Source organism: Mauremys mutica, chromosome 9 (assembly GCF_020497125.1).
Source record: "Mauremys mutica isolate MM-2020 ecotype Southern chromosome 9, ASM2049712v1, whole genome shotgun sequence".
Taxonomy (NCBI): domain Eukaryota; kingdom Metazoa; phylum Chordata; order Testudines; family Geoemydidae; genus Mauremys; species Mauremys mutica.
Window position 1 is genome coordinate 98,131,137 of NC_059080.1, and position 20,831 is coordinate 98,151,967.

At 46.9% G+C, this 20,831-nt stretch overlaps 1 protein-coding gene across 1 annotated transcript; it reads left to right on the top strand.

The window, feature by feature from the left end:
- The first annotated feature begins 747 nt into the window (after positions 1-747).
- On the top strand, positions 748-15,139 carry LOC123376964 (cytochrome P450 2J4-like). Its single transcript, XM_045029273.1, has 9 exons — positions 748-1,026; positions 2,574-2,736; positions 4,250-4,399; positions 5,975-6,135; positions 6,532-6,708; positions 9,227-9,368; positions 12,189-12,376; positions 13,514-13,655; positions 14,363-15,139. Exons 1-9 carry the CDS (start codon positions 856-858, stop codon positions 14,539-14,541), a joined length of 1,473 nt encoding a protein of 490 aa, XP_044885208.1. The 5' UTR covers positions 748-855; the 3' UTR covers positions 14,542-15,139.
- The last annotated feature ends 5,692 nt before the right edge of the window (positions 15,140-20,831 follow it).

The following is a 20,831-nucleotide window of genomic DNA, read 5'->3' on the forward strand; positions in this document are numbered from 1 at the left end:
ATCAATACAGACAGCATTTAATGAAACATTGAAAATTCTGAAAATCACTCACTGAAAACCTTGCTTAAACAGTTACAACCAAAACGTAACAGCAACATCACCCAGGATCATGTTCTTGCTAACTTCTGTTTTCTGCCGTACTGTCTCCAACTTATTGCTAACTTCTACTCACAGACTCAGTTTCCCATACGCTTAGGCTAATTTTAGGCCGAAGCCTAATTTCTACTTAGTATATTTTACAGGCTACAAGTGACGGTAGGTCCGCCCCTATATACTCTTGTATTGGGGCACTAGGGTGTCTGGGGCGCAGGCGCGGACTCACGGACACGGCTGACAAAATCTCAGCTCAAGAGGGGATGGGCATGTGGATATCCTGACATGGAGAACCCATAGGGGGGACACATCTTGAAGAACTCAAGTTACTGTACAAGGTAAGTAACCTTTCCTTTCTGTGAGAGTTCTCAGTTTGTGTGAAAACCTTCCCAAGGGCTTTCTCCCAGCCCTTCTTCCAATTAGATAATTAACATTCAAACTGGGTTTTACCTTTAAATGTAACATTTATGCAGAGGAAGGCAGGCCAGTCTCACTGGGAGCTTTAGAGGTTAAGGTCTGGTGGGCAAGGCTTGGCTAGCAGAAAGATTGGCTTATTTTCCAGTACAAAGGTCTTATTAAATACACGTGAGTCTTGCAATTCGCCACTTTGATGATAGGTATAAAAGCAGGGAATCACAGGGAGAAGGAGAGAGGTAGATAGAAGGGGATTAAAGCCTATTTAGGGAGATCTAGAACCTCAAAAAAGACAGGGAGAGTTCAGACCTGACCACACAGTGGACAGACAGACAGAGCAGCAGGGCGATGTTGGTGATCAGCGAGTTTTTAGTAGCTCTGCTCATCTCTCTCTTTGTTGTGCAATTTCTGAAACTGAAGTGGGCATGTAGCCGGCTTCCTCCTGGACCGACTCCCCTCCCCCTCATCGGCACCATATGGCAGATGGATTTCAAACGCCAGCACGAGATTCTCATGAAGGTATTATGAATGTGTGTCTAAATATATCCAAGTAAATGATAAAATTAGCAAAATGCAGCAGCTGTAGAATAAAGCACGTCTGTGTGCTAAATAACATTTAATCTGGCTTGTGCATGGGGAAGTAAATGATGGCCACAAATCCCAATACCTGTTAGCGATGAAAGTGTGAATTTAGTGGCATTTGCTGAGCAGAAGATTGAATGAGAATGAAGTATTCCTGACTCAGCAAAATGAATTGACTTGTTTAAAGGGGGTGGGGCTCAAACCCTGATAGGTCATGAGTGGGCTCCTAAACTTTTATGTAACTCCCTAGATAACGTGAGATGATATTCTGAGGTGCTGAGCTCCCTCAAGTCCCACTGAAGTCACTGTGATCTGCAGGTGTTAAATATGGCTGTATTGAGGCACCTCCTTGGAAAAGTTCAGCCTAAATCTATTCAGCTGTCGCCTGGTTTCCTTCAGTATTTTTTGCTACCTTTGCTTGTATCCAGGTATTTGTTTCTGGGATGGCTATGCTCCTTCCCAGCCCATCGGCCCTTCCAGCTCAATTCTTCACTGAAGCCTTAATGCTCAGTAGGTGGCATCACATTCACTTCTATGATAAGAACCTGGGAGAGACAATTTCGTCAGGCAGAAGGAATAGCCCCATTGCGAGACAGAAAGATCTTTTTCAAACACCAATGACAGAAATTATTGCAAAGAGAGAGGCAGCAAATGACCAGCTGCCTTAGGCAGAAATTTGCCCTTTATACAAGTTCTGGAGTGAATGTCCCTTTATAACATGCTGAGAAATCTGGTTGCTTTAAAGGATTCAGAAAATGGGCAGGTGAGAGGAATGACTAGGTGACCTCCTGAGGTCTCTTCCAACCCTAATCTTCTAGGATTCTAATGGTGCGTGATGGGGAAATAGATTAATGGGGATGTTTCTGTGCACTGGGCTGTCTGTAATTTGCCAGTAGCTCTATAGGAGAAAATGAGATGCTTCAATGAGTTCAGAGGTAGGTCACTGCAAGGGGCACTTAGGAAGACTGAGATGCATGAGATTGCCCTGCATTATCGCATATAACTAACCCTGATAAACTGTGACTCCAAGGGACAATACTAAGTCTCCCAGGAATGTCAGTTACCACCTTCCTTCAGAGTGTTCTAGATGCAATGTTTACAGGGTATTAGAAGAGACACCACAGAATTGTCCCCTTAACTGGAAGGCACAAGCCGTTCTACTCCTGGGGACGTCTGTCCAATCATGAGGTGAAATTCACCTGTAGGTAGCTCTATCCCATTCCGTACAAGACATTTAAACAGCATCCCCAGGACACAGCTGCTGAGACATCCTGTTGGATGCGAGCGTATTGTCTTATCTCATAGTCAGCTATGATGCTGTTCTGACGTTAGCTCATCTTTCGCCATGGTTTGGGATTTCACTACAAATGTTTCTACAGCACCCTCCCACCCCCCAGGAGAGCGTCCTGAGGTAAGCTGGGCGGTTGTTTCATTGTGTACAGTTTTTTTGGCTTGTGGTTTTCTAGCACTGATGGTGTCTCTAGTTGGCACAGATTTACGGGAACATCTTCACCTTGTGGATTGGACATATTCCTGTCATCATACTGAATGGATTCACAGCTGTGAAGGGCGGCCTGACTGTCCACTCTGAAGACATCTCTGGCCGGCCAGCAACCCCTTTTTTTCAGAAAATGGCCGGAGGAAAGGGTAACATTTTCTTTCCTTATAAACTATACAGAAAAAAATAAGTTCACATGATCCTTTAAGTGTGGCTGCTCCCTGCTTCCATAGTCATCTCCCCATGGGAATGCTGCTGCAAATGGTTAAAATCACTACACGAGTGACTTTTCTGATACTAATCAATAAGGCAAACAACTACTGAATAGAACAGAGGAGCAAAATCCTGACTAAGACGTTCGTTTGAAGCAACAGCCAGGAATGTGAACATCCGCTGGCATTACTCCAATTGTATATATGCTTTACACCAGGGGCGGCCAACCTGAGCCTGAGAAGGAGCCAGAATTTACCAATGTACATTGCCAAAGGGACGCACTAATATGTAAGCAGCACCCCCATCAGCTCCCCCCCACTCCAACCTGCAGCGCCTCCTGCCCGCTGGCAGGCGGCAGCCCCACCAATCAGTGCCTCCGGCCTGCCGCGATCAGCTGTTACACGGTGTGCAGGAGGCTCAGATGGGGAGGGGGGAAGAACAGGGGCATGGCAGGCTTGGGGAAAGGGGTGGAGTGGGCGCAGGGCCTGGGGCAGAGAAGGGGGTTGAGCAGTGAGCACTCCCCAGCACATTGGAAAGTTAGCATCTATGGCTCCAGCCCCAGAGTCGGTGCCTATGCAAGGAGCTGCATATTAACCTATGAAGAGCCGCATGCGGCTCCGGAGCCACAGGTTGGCCACCCCTGCTTTACACAGTACTAGTTTTGTGATAGTCATCTAATGTAGTGGCTTTTTAACAGGGCCGGCTCCAGACCCCAGCGCGCCAAGCGCGCGCTTGGGGCGGCGTCCCACGGGAGGGCGTCAGGCGGCTCCGGTGGACCTCCCGCAGGCATGCCTGCGGAGGGTCCGCTGGTCCCGCGGCTCCGGTGGAGCATCCGCAGGTGTGCCTGCAGGAGGTTCACCGGAGCCGCGGGACCAGCGGACCCTCCGCAGGCACGTCTGCAGGAGGTCCACCGGAGCCACGGGACCGGCGACCGCCAGAGCGCCCCCCGCGGCGGGCCGCCCTGCTTGGGGCGCCGCAAATCCTAGAGCCGCCCCTGCTTTTTAACCTGGGCAGGATCTTCTCACCTGCTGGGCTTCAGGTCAGATCCCTGCACTGTCATTCAAACACAACCATCTTTTCCCTTTTATTAATGCCTTGCACTGCAGCAAATCTCACCCCACGGAATTCCCCTCTTCTCTAGAATCCCTGGTGTGGATTCCCAGCTGTAGAATTACATGTTTTTGGATCACAAATGATTTAGGAAAACTGCATCCTGAGTTTTTGAAGCCCCACTTTCTATTTCTCTTATAAGAGCAACAAAACCCTCGACATCAAGGACTTTTCTGAAGTTGTCACAATCCATGCCACATCCGTGGCTAGATAAAGGAGATCAGCTAGGAGTCACGTTCTTCTGCATTTACTTCTCCTGTTAGAAAATTTAGTTTAGATTTAACTGTTACTATGTGAAGGATTTTACTTAATATAAACAACAATTCTCAATGGCCCCAGGTATTATTTTCACAAGTGGTCACACCTGGAAGCAGCAGAGACGCTTTGGGCTGATGACCCTGCGGAACCTGGGACTGGGCAAGAAAGGCCTGGAGCACCGAATCCAAGAGGAGGCTCGTCAGCTGCTGGAGTACTTTATGAATGAGAGAGGTACAGCACGGCCAGCATAGCTGGGTCTTTTCACCTCCAGAAGCATGTCTCTGTCATGCCAGCAAGAGGAGAGAATTCCAGGCCCCAGATGGCTAGATATGGGTGGAGTTAACACCAGTGCTTTACGTGATCACAAGTGTTAAGGGTAGCCCGGTTAGTCAGTATCAGCAAAAACAACGAGGAGTCCTTGTGGCACCTTAGAGACTAACACATTTATTTTGGCATAAGCTTCTGCGGGCTAAAACCCACTTCATCAGATGCATGGAGTGAAAAATACAGTAAGCAGTTAAATAACGTAGGGCCAAGAACCAATCCCTGTTGTACCCCACTAGAAAAATACACGCTCAATGATTATTCCCCATTTACTGTTACATTTTGAGACCTATCAGTTAGCCACTTTTATATCTGTTTAATGTGTGCTGTGTTCATTTTGTATCGTTCCTATTTTTTAACCAAACTGTCAGGCAATACCACGTCAACACTAATTCCTTTATCAAACTACACTTGTGATCTCATCAGAAAAAGATATCAAGTTAATTTGACAGGATCTGTTTTCCATAAACCTGTGTTGATTGACATTAATTATATTAGTCTCCTTTAATTCTTTAGTAATCAGATACTGTATTAGCGGCTCCCTTTTCTTGCCTGACATCTATGGGTTCAATGTCAGAGTACCAGACATATAATTGCCTGCCCTTTAACATATTGGTACAACATTAGCATTCTCCCAGGCTTTTGGAACTTCCCGAGTGTTCCAAGTGTGGTTGAAAATCAACATTAATGGTTCGGTGAGCTCCTCAGACAGCTCTTTTAGAAGTCTTCGAAGCAGATTATCAAGACCTTCTGACTTAAAAATGTCTGATTTTCATAGCTGCTACTTAACATCCTCCTGAGTTACTGTTGGAATGGAAAGTGTTTCATTATCATGTATGACTAGATCTTCTGTTTTTTCCCTAAATATAGAACAGAAATATTAGCTGAATACTTCTGCCTTTTCTGCATTATTATTGATAATCCTACCATTCCCATCTAGTAATGGATCAATACCATGAAGAGTGCATTTCCATCCTAGAAGTGATCAACACCTGGATAACTGCAGTGAGGGCGGACTATGACTGGGCTCGGCCACAGGCTCCTTACTAGATTTACAACAGATGAAAACAAAAAAAAGCAGCATTCAAACACAGCAGGTGGTCCAGGAGGTCCCCCAAACCTGAGCACTTTTCTAGCAAAAGTTGGCCAAACCTTTTCTATCAGGCATCATTACCACCGACTGGTCTGGGTTTAGAGGCAGACAGCTCGGGGCAGTCTTTGAAAATCAGGCAACAGTTAGTTTGGTGTCTAAATATGGAGTTAGGAACCTGCTTATATCAAATCAGTTTTGGGCAATGAGTCCATTGAGAGTGCTTGATGCCCTCCCCCACAGTACCACAGAATCAAAACCATTCAAAATGAGAACGCCCTGCTGCCCTCACTCTCCCTCTTCAGTGGCCTGTTCAGGATTCATCTCTCAGTAGGGGGAGGGAGAAGCAGTGTTGGGAACGTTAATGTGAATTCTGATCACTATTTTTGCAGGAGATCCCCTGGATCCTTCTTTCCCCATCGTCAATTCAGTCTCAAACGTGATTGCGGCGGTGGTGTTTGGACATCGCTTTTCCATTGAGGACAAAGATTTCCACCAGCTGATTGAAAACAATGATTACATGGTCAAACAAGGGAGCAGCATCAGTGAGCTGGTGAGTACATACCAGCACTTCTCGTTATTTTATCTGTATCCAAAGCAAGGCGCGGTTTCTCACCCAGTAAAGAAGGAAGGGAGATCCCTGTATTGAGGAATTTACTACTTATTATACAGTTTGTGAGGGCTGGTGTACAACATGGTGGAGAAAAGGAGGTTTCAGGTTTTTGGAGTAAATGGAATCTTAGGCTCTGTCTATGCTGCACTTACGTCAGTAAAACATTTTGTCGTTCAGGGTGTGAAACCTCCTTGCCCCCAAATGACAAAAGTTTTACCGACAAAAAGTGCCAGTATGGACAGTGGCTTTCTTCCACCGATAAAGCTACTGCTTCTCGTTGGGGGTGGGTTTATTTTGTTGGCGGGAGAGCACATCTCACGTTTGCCTCTCTCACAGCTGTATGATGTTTTCCCCTGGCTCATGGATCATCTCCCGGGCACTCACCAGAAGGTATTCTATTGCCATGAGTTTCTCCGGTCTTTTGCAAGGAAGGAGGTCAGAAGCCACCAAGAGCGTGGGTCACCAGACGAACCACAAGATTTCATTGATTTCTACCTGGCTCAGATAGACAAAGTAAGCGTCTGTGCTGTATATGACTACCGTGCTTTGGGGGCTTCACTGCTGTCCTCTGGTATAAACATAAACTTCCCCAGGATAAGATGGAAAAGAACCCTCTGAAATGCTTCATGTGTTTTACGGTTCTAATCTCCTCACATAGAAGTCATGGGGTGTTTTGTCATTGACTTCAATGAGAGTAGGATCAAGTTCTTTGATTTTATAGACAATCTGTGAAGAAATTTTTTTTAAAATTTTTTTTAATTTTTTTTTTTAAATTTCCAAGACATATTATATGAATGTCGATTTAGAAATGATGACCAAAACAAATTGCCATGGAGACTAGGGTGACATCAAAGTAATGGCAAAAAGGCAAACAGAGGTGGTAAGGAGATTTTAAAAGATGGAAAAGAGCAATTACTGTCCAGTAAGTGTAATTTAAACCCTTAATAATATCATGGAATTAATAGTAAGGAGAAAGATATACTGTAGTGATTGCTCAGAGACATCAGTACTGTGAGTAGTAAATAGAATGGGGATTTGAAATATACATTGTACTAGACAAACATCATTGTTCTTTCTGAATGAGTCACAAAACTGTTGGATTCAAGGAACGCATTGGATCTAATATTTAATACGATTGATAAAGGGCCCCATGAACTTTTATTTGAAAATGAAACTGTTGTTGGCTACAACAACACTGCACATGGAAATGATGTCTAGCAGGGTTAGAAATAGGCACTAGCACATGGAGAAAAAACTGTCGGAAAAACCCTAAACAAGTTTAGTTTTGTACTTCCTTACAGAAGTGAAAAACGGCAAAAAGTCATGTCCCACCTTATAGACTAACAGACGTATTGGAGTCTGACGAAGTGGGTATTCACCCATGAAAGCTTATGCTCCAATATGTCCGTTAGTCTATAAGGTGCCACAGGACTCTTTGCTGCTTTTACAGATCCAGACTAACACGGCTCCCCTTTTGATACTCTACTGAAGTGAGCGAATAATTGATACTGTTTGGTTCAGGGGCCAAACCAAAAACTCTGGGGAAAAAAAATCCATTCAGACTGAAAAAGAAATGGAAACCTGAAAGAAAAATTATTTTGGGGTCGAATTAAACATTTTATTCAACACAAAATGGGTTTATTTTTCAGTTTTTCATTTAGTTTTGGGATGTTTTGCACCCTTTAAAATTAATGTAACTAGGTTTCAAAACAAAAAGTCAAAATATTTAGACCATCTTTCATTTTCTTGTCTTTTTTTTTTCTTTTTCCTTTTTCCTTCTTTGGCTGAAACTATTAACCAAATGTGACCTGAATTCACAAATAGTTTTGGTGCCCAAAACGATGCATTTGTCAGCAAAATTACTATGTGGAAAAACATTTTTTTTTTTTGGGCCAGATCTACTTTTTTATTATTACCACAGCACCCGGGAGGCAGGGCCGGCTCCAGACCCCAGCGCGCCAAGCGCGCGCTTGGGGCGGCGTGCCGCGGGAGGGTGGCAGGCGGCTCCGGTGGACCTCCCGCAGGCATGCCTGCGGAGGGTCCGCTGGTCCCGCGGCTCCGGTGGAGCATTCGCAGGCACGTCTGCAGGAGGTCCACCGGAGCCGCGGGACCGGCGACTGCCAGAGTGCCCCCCGCGGCGTGCCGACCTGCTTGTGGCGGTGCAATTTCTACAGCCACCCCTGCCAGGAGGCCTTACTATCTACCCCAACTTGGGACCATTTTCTAATTGATCAGTGTATCAGGCCTCAAATAGAATGTCTCCCTCTGGGAAGCACTGACAGTCATGTCCAACCATGCCCCCACTTCCTCCTCCCTCCCTTTTACCACCCAAGAAAGTCATAGGTTCAACTCGCTGGTCAGAGCACAAATATCCCCCAGCACTTCACGAACTTCATGAGCGTCCCTGAATTAAAGTCAAGTAGAGGAGATGCTGCATTTGTCTTGTTGAGCACTAACAAGTTCTGAATTTGAACAATGTTAACTGCAAAATAACTAGACAAATCCTGGCACTATGAGATTCTGCCAACAGATGCAAATGACCCAACGAAACCACCCAGGACTGTCTATCACACAGAACAGTTCAGATGAGCAGGATTTTGCAACTCGTATGGTGGAAGCAAAGGAATTTTTCTTCACCTCTTGCTACAGCCATGCTGTCAGATTTCAAAGCTCTTCATGTTGTATTTGGTGCAGCTGGGAGGGAGACTTCAGCTGCTGGTGCTCTAGCTTCCCACCCACTTTGTTCTTCACAGGTCCTCTGAATATTGCACTAACACTGGGTCCAATTCTGAACTGGAAGCAAAGCTTGAGTGTCAGGACATTGTATGTGGAAACGATGAAGGAGCATGGAGGGATGGAATCCTCGTTCCTGTTTCCCAGTGTTCTTTTAAAAATGCAAACTTTTTTTGTTTTGTAAAGTTATATATACTGCACATTGCTGGGCATTAAAACAGTACAGAGTGACACTCGTTATTACCCAGATTGTCCTCCCTTAGCACCCTAACCTCAAACCTCTGATTGTCACCTGCAGAGCAAAGCTGACCCTTATTCGACCTTTGATGAAGACAACCTGGTCCAGACTATTTTCGAACTTTTCTTGGCAGGCACAGAAACCACAACTACCACCATGCGCTGGGCAGTGCTGAATATGGTGGCTTACCCAGACATCCAAGGTGAGAGGGTTGAGGAAGGTACATGCACCATAGATAAGATCGTGCAATATGTAGAAAGTAACCACTTCTGCACAGTTTTGTTAGGTGATTGTAAGTCTAAAACTGGCAGTTGGTGGCTGCAGCTCCAAGATGGGTCCCTGATATAAAAGCAGATGCCTGGACTGAGCTTTGAGTCAGGCGTCTTTGATTTCTGACCCCCCGGTCACTGCCCCTTGCATCTTAGAGATATGGAGTTTTTCCACAGTTTGTGTCTGGTTCTCAAGCCAAGCGTTATCACCTTTCTGCAAGATACTGTTGCTTGATTCAGATAAACTCAGACGTCCAAATAAATCATAAAGTCCCAACGCACCCAAACAAACTTCACACACTCAGGGTTTCTTCTTCCCAGCGGTTCCCTGAGTCACAAGTATCTAAACATTTTTTCCCTCCTTGGGTTCCTTCTCCAGTCATCTGACTCTATACACAGGTTCTCTCAAGGTCCTTTAACGAGACAGTCAGTAATCATTGCACCCTCTCTCTCTTATGAAGAAGGGAGGTACCTATATATGCTGCCTCCTTCCCAGCATGCCTTGCAACACAGTCTCTAACTCTCAGGTGTCCTTCTGGGCCACAAGTCCTGTGTTAGTACTGCCAGGAAAGGGGTTACACTGGCGTGGAGGCGTCCTTTAGAGGAACATGCTATTCTAGTCATAGTCCTCAGTGAGGAACGTGCCCCGGCCAGGGAAGTGCTTTCAGAGTTGCTAGCCGGTAAAGTTGTCTTTGTGATTGCGCAAATGCAGGACTTTCAATTCACTAAATGCTGTCATCCCCTACAGCACATGCAGATGGTGCTTCCCGAGTGTCTCTCTCAATTAGTGCGGCTCAGTCTCTTCCATCTTCACTTCTAGGCAGAGGCGACGCGTGGGTGGGGGGATGCGGGGTCACATGCCCGCTCTATCAGATTCGCTGCTTGGCTTGTACTGAGCATGCTCAGTAACTAACACTGCTGAAGCCGGCTGCCCTCACTCCTTCCTCCCCCCCACTATTGGCAGGCCCAGGTCATCTCTGCCTCCAGGATGGAAAACCAACTGCATTTCATACACACGGTTATGCTGGAGGGTGTTGGTAGCTGCCAGCCAGGGTAGCTTTGATCTATGGGCAATCACAGACCTTGCTGAGGCTGCTGGGTGTGCCAGCTGCCCTTCCTTTTGGCTAACTGAAAGAAGCACATTAAGCTCCTTTATGGAGTCACATAGTGGAAACCAGACAAGTCACTGCCCAAAGCACTGGTCACATGGCAGGACGGAGCAAGAATTAATTTTGGGAGAATAAGAGGGGATTCCTGGGAACTGATTGAAAATGTGGAGCTTGGTGCATTGATTGGCTTGTGGCTGTGGGCATTTGTCAGAAGCAGAAAGCAGGGAGGAAAGCCAGGAGAAATCGGAGAGCAGTGGTGAAAGCACGGCCTGGAGGGGATGCAAAGGAAGAGTACAAAGTGCTGGCAGGGAAGGCAAACTTGGAAATTATGAGCAAGGGAAACTGCCTGTGATTTGATCCTACAGTGTTCAGGGAAACAGGACTCCGTGTACGTGCTTTGCAAATCCACAGGATTGCACCCAAGAAATGCCGTATTTGCATAATCGAGTTCTCCTCCTAATGGAAAGGACCAGCGAAGCCCTGCACACTGGCTATCTGCTCAAGCCAAGGGGCGATGCTGTGAAGCCCTCTCCTCTTTCATTTATAAACAGGAACATCTTACGGATGCATTGGCCAAAAGGGGGGCCTTGAATCCTCTGGCTGCCACTCTAAATCCCAGCTACAGCTTTCCCAGCTATCGCTTTCATCTCGCAAGGATGCTTTTTTATTTGCTGACCTCTGTGAATGTCACTCACTGCACTCTGCTAACACTAGAGGGCTCCTGTTTCCAGCTAAGATAACGTCTTGATTGCTCTACACACTTTGAACTCCTGCTCTGCTAAGCTGCACTCTCAGCTGATCCTACCTCAGATAAAACTCTGTTGTTCTCTCAGGACCTGAAATAAACTGTATTGGACAGGTCCTGGGCATGGCATAGAAACAGGAGTCTAACCTTGTGAACCGAAGCTAGAGAAAGCTTTCCCTATGGAGCAGCCTGGTTCCTGGCTGCCTCCGAAGCAGACACCATCGAATGGGACTGGAAGGGACCTCACGGTCATCTAGTCCAGTCTGCTGCACAGTGCACTCATGGCCATGAGTGGTTACTAGGGGTGCTGCCCCCACCATCAGTCTTCCCATCCGAGAGAAGAAAGGGAAAAGCTCCTCACCAGGGCGGAATTTGGTCAGGACACTGAGTTTCAGCCGTCTGTTGTCTGGGTCTCTGTGGAATGTGCTGATAAGCTCTCCCAGGTACTGAGATGCAGCAGTTACTTGCTACGCTTGTCCTGCTGGCAGGGCTTTACCCTCTCACTGACGTTAACCCCGCAATAAAGGAGAGATTCAAATCAGATTCCAGCAGGGAAAAGAAAAGGCTCCAGGATTAGGGTGACCAGATGTCCTGATATTAGGGTGACCAGACAGCAAGTGTGAAAAATCGGGACCGGGGTGAGGGGTAATAGGTGCCTATATAAGAAAAAGCCTCCCAAATCAGGACTGTCCCCATAAAATTGGGACATCCGGTCACCCTACCTGATATTATTGGGACCGTCCCAATATCAGGGGCTTTGTCTTATATAGGCAACTGTACCCACCCCCCACCCTGAAAAAAAAAGTGTCTCGATTTTTCACGTTTGCTGTCTGGCCACCCTATCCAGGATACACACACGCGCACAGTCCAAGATGTGTGTCCTTAATGTTTCCCTTCAGAGAGAGTCCAGAAGGAGCTGGATGCTGTGCTGGGTCCCTCCCAATTAATCTGCTACGAGGATCGGAAGAAGCTGCCCTACACCAATGCCGTGATCCATGAGATCCAGCGCCACAGCAGCATCATTGCAGTGGGAATTCCCAGAGAATGTGTAAAAGACACAGTGCTGCAGGGCTTTCCCGTTGAGAAGGTACAGAGCCAGTCTCTATCTTCATAGCCCCTCCTTCCCTCAGAGGGCCAATGTACCAGGAATCCAACACGTACCCAGTGGACCTGAGTCTCTTTTGCTCTGCAGCTCCTTCACTTTCTTCCAACACCTAAATAATACAGCTGATGGATGAGGCCACTGGGAAATATCCCCAATTCTCGGGAATTCCTCAAACATTACAGAATTGGCAAAGAGCTCGGGGCCACCCCTCTTGAAGCCTGCTGTGCTCTGGCTCTTCTCAGGTGCCAGTATGTCCCTTAGGGGCCTTGGCAACAGTACACTCTGGGCAGAGCCAAGAACAGGGGAAGCTCAAAGGTGACTTCAAGCCCCCCTCAGTTCCCCCTCCTACATCCTACCTGGTGTGTTTCTTGGCCAGAGAGAAGGCTGGGACCTTGTATCTCGTCTCCATTTTTAAATCTCACACTGAATGGCCTCGTTTTTCCAATTCTGTTATCAGTCCATTGAACTCTTGTCAGTATCCTGCCGTTTTAACAGCAGAAAAATAGAACTTTGTCAATTTAAAGCAATTGTTTAAAAATGCTAAACATTCCTCTTTTTGCTTCCATTGAGGAGTCAATATTAAAGCAGGGAGGATTCTGGGTATAAGACTTTTGCACTGGGCTCTTTGTTGCTGGTGTTTCTCGCAACGTGACCGCTGTCATCAGATGCAGAAGGACAAATAGAAATGTATTGTTGTCATGGAGTTTGGGGGGGACAAGGCCTTGCACCCCCGGCTTCCTGAGATTCACCAGGACTCTCAGCCAGCCAGTAAAAGACAGGGACACAGTCCGAGACAGGTCTTGCAGGTACAGACAACAGGATCCCCTCAGTCAGATCCATCTTGGGGGGCCCCTGGGAGGCCAGAGCCCCATCTGGGCTCCCCTCCATTTTCCCAGCCAGTTCCAAACTGAAAACTTTCCAGCCCCTCCTCTCCCTTTGTCTCTTTCCCTGGCCAAGAGGTCACCTGATCTCTTTGTTCTCCAACACCTTCAGTTGGCACCTTTACAGAGGAGGGGCCCAGGCCATCAGTTGCCATGCAAGGTAATAAATGAAAACTGTCTGTCCTTACCCACCTTTCTGACGGAAAGACACCGAACTGAGTCAAATTTTCCCTTGCAGGGCACCATTATTCTCCCAAACTTAACCTCTGCCTTGCTCGACCCAGAACAATGGGAGACACCTCGACAGTTCAACCCAAATCACTTCCTGGATCAGGATGGAAATTTTGTGAACAAAGAAGCTTTCTTACCATTCTCAGCAGGTAAGAGCACTGACAGGAAAAGCTTCTTAGCGGGTTCGATTGTGAGGGGTGAATTAATGGATTAGCAGTGGAACCTTGTTGACCTTCTGACCTTGTAATTTACACACAAACTACGAGTCTCACCCCATTTCTCAGCAAAGACTGAATTACAGAATGCTGGATGGACCATTGATATGACCTAATATGGCCGTTTTTATGTTCTTATTAATACTAAAATGAGAATTGTCAGAACAAAGGAAGGTATATTTTGTGATGGATTTTAATTGTTCAGTTACTAATTTGCAAAAATAATTATTATGCATTGGATCTCCCAATCATTAATACTAATTAGTATAATTCTATTGCATTTAGAAATCAGAAGGCAATAAATATGATCCTCAACGGTACAATAACAGTTATGTGGAAAATGACCTTATCTCCTGTTCCTACATGGTTATTCAACAGCTGTTTCAGTTTCAGAGGACAGAATATATTGTGCCGCATGTGCACAGACCTATCCTCAAATCTTGCTAACTTCTTAAGTACTAATGACTTCACTTTAAACAGATGGTATTTTGATTCCACCAGTGAGAAGTAGGATTTTGCCAGCTTTGAGCTTTGACCAGATTGGATACACAGGGCTTAGAATCCATTCAATCCAATTGTAATTCATATTTCCAAATGAAACCTCCGCCCCCAACTCAATCACTGTCCCTTTGTTCTTGCAGGGCACCGTGTGTGTTTGGGGGAGCAGCTGGCAAGGACTGAGCTCTTCATCTTCTTCGCCAACCTGCTGCGGGCGTTCTCCTTCAGGCTGCCGGAGGGAGTGAAGGAAATCAACACCGAGTCCATGCTGGGGGGTACATTGCAGCCTCATCCCTATAAGATCTGTGCTGTTCCTCGCTAGGCTGCAGCACCCCGCCAAGCGCGGGAGAAGCCATTAGGCAGGCACGCGTGCCTTTGTGAATTTCCGCCTTGTACCTCTTCCCCTCTTTCTACTCCCAGCTTTGTCAGCTCAGGCCAGTGGAGTCAGTTTCTCGATCTGTTAGACCTTGGGAGATTAAAGTGCAAGACATTGCCACTTCATTATTGGTCTGTGCCCAGGCTTTCTCCTTAATACATTGCAGAGAGAGCAAATGTAAAACAAGGAATTACAGAGTCAGGCTTTAGTTGGGTGGACCAGGGATGTGTTCGATGTGTTGCACTGAAGCTGGAGTTGCGGCAGCAGCAGAGAGAGAGGAGGGGAAAGGAGGAACATGGTACCTGTCTGTTACCAGGTTTAGCTTTATTTAGCAAGTTCTTATCCACAGCTCTAACCTCCGCCCCAGGCTGTGACGTCTGATCTGCGGCCCTGTTTGTGTTATGCAATGAACACACACAACTGAGAGTCATCTCCGAACTGGTAACGCTGCCACCGAAAACCTTTCCCTCTCGCCACTGTTCGTTATGTACATGGGTTCTAATGAAAGGCAGATTGTCGCTTATTGGCACTGCAAGCAGTTTTCCATGAATGCTCCTTTGAATTTTTCATGAATCTGCTTTAGCTGGTTTGGCACCTTTTGGTGGTTGCTTTTCACAGATGATGTAGTGAATAAGCTGACTGGCAAGAATGACAAAGCAGGATAGTTTTCGATAAGTGTTGCAGAGTATCCACTGAGAGTGAATTTCACATTCATAATCACAGGTATTGGCACCGCAAACCTGATCCTAAAAGTTAACCCTTATTGAATCAGTGATCCGAGACATACCATGTACCCTATTGTCTCCTGAAGTCAGGCAGGACTCTAGTGCTGCTGGGTGTGTTCCCTCATACTCTCGCCAGGGCAAGAAGCCTCCTGGGATTCAGCGCTTCCTGGGTCTGACCTCAGAGCATTCAGCACCCTTGTTCGCACTGTGAGCTTCCTGCAGTGAGCCCGCCCAAAGGGGCTGTGACGGAGCGATTCTGGCGGGACCCAACTGAGAGTGCCAAATCAGGACCAATTGCTCAAACAGGGCAGTCACAGCCCTAGGCTGGGGTTTTTCCACCTCTAAGGCCAACCAAACCAGCCAGACAAAAAGGACTTTGGTCTCACCCCACTGGCTAACCACAAGTCACACAAGCAATTTCCTTAGACACTCCAGTCTCCCAGCATCACCACCAGTGCACTCGTCCTGGGGATGAATGGTTATGAAAACCAACACCCCAATAAAAGAAAACGGTTCCCTCGATCCCAAAGGACCAAGCCCCAGACCCAGGTCAATATACACATCAGATCTTACCCACAAATCACGCTGTTGCCAATCCTTTAGAATCTAAAATCTAAAGGTTTATTTACAAAGGGAAAAAGGTGGAAATGAGAGGTAGAATTGGTTAAATGGAATCAATTACATACAGTAATGGCAAAGTTCTTAGTTCAGGCTTGCAGCAGTGCTGGAGTAAACTGCAGGTTCAGATTAAGTCTCTGGAACACCCCCCGCTGGGATGGGTCAACAGTCCTTCGTGCAGAGCTTCAGTTTGTAGCAAAGTCCTTCCAGAGGTCAGAAGCAGGATTGAAGACAAGATGGAGATGAAGCATCAGCCTTATATAGGCTTTTCCAGGTGTAAGAATCTCTTTGTCTTCACTGTGGAAATTTACAGCAAGATGGAGCCTGGAGTCACATGGGCCAGTCCCTGCATACTTTGCTGAGTCACAAGGCGTGTCTGCCTTCTCTCCATGGGTCCATTGTGTCCTTAATGGTCCTTAATGGGCCATCAAACAGGCTAGGCAGAGCTAACACCAGCTTGTCTGGGAGGCTTCCCCCAGAAGCACAGCACAAACTTGAAATACAGACAGTATAGAGCCAACATTCATAACTTCCACTAAAAATGATACAGACATATAGACAGCATAATTATAATCAGCAACCCAGAACCTGGTCTTAGACACCTTATATGACCCCCTTTACTTAGGATTTGGTGCCACTACAGGACCTTGGTTGCAACCCATGTTCTATATGGTCCCCATTTATATCAATAACGTCACAGGGGCCACGCAGCCCAGCTTCGCAGTCAGCAGTGACTCCCAGCCAGCCTTGGAAAACAAGGGTTTATTAGTCGACGGGAACAGATCTTGTTAGCCCGGAAGTCAGGAAGTTACAGCAAAGTCCATCTGGGGCTGGGGATTCCAGAGCCTTGGGCTCTCCCCCTGAGTCCCTAACTAGGAGCCAGCCGCAGTCACGACCAGCTGCTCCGCCTCCTTCCTTCGTCTCTTCCCCGGGTAAACAGGTCACCTGACCTGCGCCTCACTTTGTTCTCCAACACCCGGGGCTGGTTCCTGCAGAGGAGGGCAAAGGCGCCAACTTCCCCTCTGCCCGGAGGGTGCTCGACCCCCATCCCCACCTCTTCCCACTGCACCACCCTTGCCCTGCCCCCATTCCACCCCTTCCCCCAAGTCCCCGCCCCTTCTCCACCTCCTCCCCTGAGCGCCCCGCATCCCCGCTCCTCCCCCTCCCTCCGGGAAAGTCCTAAGCGCCGCCCAACAGATTTTAGGGGGCGGGGGGGTGGGACGTGCTGGGAGGGCGGGGGAGGAGTGGGGATGTGGCGCGCTTGTTGGGGCGGGGAGGCAATGTGGAGGCGTGGGGAGCTTGGCTGCCGGTGGGGGCCAAGCACTTGCAAATTTTTCCCTGTGGGTGCTCCAGCCCCAGAGCCCCCACATAGTCGGTGCCTATGGAGGAAGGGGCCTGACCATTAGTTGCCAGGATATAAAGTGTCGACCACATCTGCCCTCTCTGCAAGGATCACACCCCCTTGTCCCACCATCTAGATCAGAGGTGGGCAAACTACGGCCTGCAGGCCAGAACCGGCCCATGGGACTGTCCTGCCCGGCCCTTGAGCTCCCAGCTTGGGAGGCTAGTCCCCGGTCCCGCCCCTGCAGCCATGCCGCCACGTGAGGAGCATGGCTGGCTCGGGCCAGGTGGCACGGCTGCCAGTCCTGCTGCTCTGAGCGGCATGGTAAGGGGGTGGCGGGGAGGGGGATTGGATAAGGGGCAGGAGGCTCCAGGATGCAGTCGGGGGGGGGTGGTTGGATGGAGCAGACGTTCGGGGGGGCAGTCAGGGGGTGGGAAGTGGGAGGAGGCGGATGTGGGGCCAGTCTGTTTGGGGAGGCACAACCTTCCCTACCTGGCCCTCCATACAGTTTTGCAACCCCGATGTGGCCCTTGGGCCAAAAAGTTTGCCCACTGATCTAGATCTAGACCTAGATACTTGATCTAGAAACTTGAGTAACACATAGGGGAAACTGAGGCACCCCGAGTATTCAGACAAAACATTAAGAACATTCCCACTTTGCCACACCTATATGGCCACTCAAAGTGAGCTTTTTATATCAATTATACACCCCAAAGGCCCTTGTGTTTGTCCGTCTGTTTGTTTGGTTGGTTGTTTGAGGGACCGTGTGCTCTGGCTGGCAGTTGGAGGCAGGTTTGAAAGCTCGAAGCCTCTGGTAATTGGCAGAGCCTTAATCAGTGCGCGGGGCAGACTGACAAACACAAGCTCAGCAAGTAACCCCCAAACACAAACTCCCTGTTAGCAGCCCCTGTTCGGAAAAGGAAGATCTTATTCACAAAGCCCCTGCTAGGGAAGAGACTGAAATCCAGGACCTCTACGGTGGCATTTTCAGAAATGCTCCCAGTTCCACGCGCAGGGCCGGGTAGGCAGGCAGAGCTTCAGAGTCTCAATGCGTGGATGAAACGATGGTGTAGAGAGGAGGGGTTCGCGTTCATTAGGAACTGGGGAAACTTCTGGGATGGGAGGAGCCTATACAGGAAAGATGGGCTCCACCTAAACCAAAGTGGAACCAGACTGCTGGCACTAAACATTAAAAAGGTTGTAGAGCAGTTTTTAAACTAGGAGATGGGGGAAAGCCGACTGCTGCAGAGGAGCGTGTGGATCGGACACAGACTTCTCTTAGGGGAGAGTCTGATGATAGAGAATCTCCAGGTTATAGTCAGGAGCAGAGGACTGAAAAGTATAATGTAAGGGCCAGATCAGATGATAAACAGTCACATAAAAAAGAATCTGGAACATCAGAAAAAGGCAGGCTAATAAACAGGGACAATTTTTAAAGTGCTTGTACACAAATGCCAGAAGTCTAAATAATAAGATGGGTGAACTAGAGTGCCTTGTGATAAAGGAGGATATAGATATAATAGGCATCACAGAAACCTGGTGGACTGAGAGCAATCAATGGGACACAATCATTCCGGGGTACAAAATATATCGGAAGGACAGAACAGGCCGTGCAGGGGGAGGAGTGGCACTATATGTGAAAGAAAGTGTAGATTCAAATGAAGTAAAAATCTTAAGCGAATCCACATGTTCCATAGAGTCTCTATGGATAGAAATTTCATGCTCTAGTAAAAATATAACATTAGGGATCTATTATCGACCACCTGACCAGGACAGTAATAGTGATGATGAAATGCTAAGGGAAATTAGAGAGGCTATCAAAATTAAGAACCCAATAATAGTGGGGGATTTCAATTATCCCCATATTGACTGGGAACATTTCACTTCAGGACGAAATGCAGAGATAAAATTTCTTGATACTTTAAATGACTGGTTCATGGAGCAGCTGGTATGGGAACCCACAAGGGGAGAGGCAACTCTAGATTTAATCCTGAGTGGAGCGCAAGAGCTGGTCCAAGAGGTAACTATAGCAGGACCGCTTGGAAATAGTGACCATAATACAATAGCATTCAACATCCCTGTGGTGGGAAGAACACCTCAACTGCCCAACACTGTGGCATTTAACTTCAAAAGGGGGAACTATACAAAAATGAGGGGGTTAGACAGACAAAAGTTAAAAGGTACAGTGACTAAAGTGAAATCCCTGCAAGTTGCATGGGCCCTTTTTAAAGACACCATAATAGAGGCCCAACTTCTTTTCAATTAAGAAAAACAGTAAAAGAACTAAAAAAGAGCCACGGTGGCTTAACAACCATGTAAAAGAAGCAGTGAGAGATAAAAAGACTTCCTTTAAAAAGTGGAAGTCAAATCCTAGTGGGGCAAATAGAAAGGAGCACAAACACTGCCAACGTAAATGCAAGAGTGTAATAAGAAAAGCCAAAGAGGAGTTTGAAGAACGGCTAGCCCAAAACTCCAAAGGTGGTAATAAAATGTTTTTTAAGTACATCAGAAGCAGGAAGCCTGCTAAACAACCAGTGGGGCCCCTTGATGATCAAAATACAAAAGGAGCACTTAAAGATGATAAAGTCATTGCGGAGAAACTAAATGGATTCTTTGCTTCGGTCTTCACGGCTGAGGATGTTAGGGAGATTCCCAAACCTGAGCTGGCTTTTGTAGGTGACAAATCTGAGGAACTGTCACAGATTGAAGTATCACTAGAGGAGGTTTTGGAATTAATTATTAAACTCAACATTAACAAGTCACCGGGACCAGATGGCATTCACCCAAGAGTTCTGAAAGAACTCAAATGTGAAGTTGCGGAACTATTAACTAAAGTTTGTAACCTGTCCTTTAAATCGGCTTCGGTACCCAATGACTGGAAGTTAGCTAATGTAACGCCAATATTTAAAAAGGGCTCTAGGGGTGATCCCGGCAATTACAGACCGGTAAGTCTAACGTCGGTACCAGGCAAATTAGTTGAAACAATAGTAAAGAATAAAATTGTCAGACACGTAGAAAAACATAAACTCTTGAGCAATAGTCAACATGGTTTCTGTAAAGGGAAATCGTGTCTTACTAATCTATTAGAGTTCTTTGAAGGGGTCAACAAACATGTGGACAAGGGAGATCCGGTGGACATAGTGTACTTAGATTTCCAGAAAGCCTTTGACAAGGTCCCTCACCAAAGGCTCTTACGTAAATTAAGCTGTCATGGGATAAAAGGGAAGGTCCTTTCATGGATTGAGAACTGGTTAAAGGACAGGGAACAAAGGGTAGGAATTAATGGTAAATTCTCAGAATGGAGAGGGGTAACTAGTGGTGTTTTCAGTCCTAGGACCAATCCTATTCAATTTATTCATAAATGATCTGGAGAAAGGGGTAAACAGTGAGGTGGCAAAGTTTGCAGATGATACTAAACTACTCAAGATAGTTAAGACCAAAGCAGATTGTGAAGAACTTCAAAAAGATCTCACAAAACTAAGTGATTGGGCAACAAAATGGCAAATGAAATTTAATGTGGATAAATGTAAAGTAATGCACATTGGAAAAAA

What these genes read in the sequence shown, in the direction of transcription:
- LOC123376964 (XM_045029273.1), top strand. Translation starts at nt 856, where the DNA reads ATGTTGGTGATCAGCGAGTTTTTAGTAGCTCTGCTCATCTCTCTCTTT. An exon ending in GGAGCAGCATCAGTGAGCTG is followed by an intron (nt 6,136 to 6,531) that starts GTGAGTACATAC and finishes CCTCTCTCACAG; the next exon opens with CTGTATGATGTTTTCCCCTG. An exon ending in TTTCTTACCATTCTCAGCAG is followed by an intron (nt 13,656 to 14,362) that starts GTAAGAGCACTG and finishes TTGTTCTTGCAG; the next exon opens with GGCACCGTGTGTGTTTGGGG.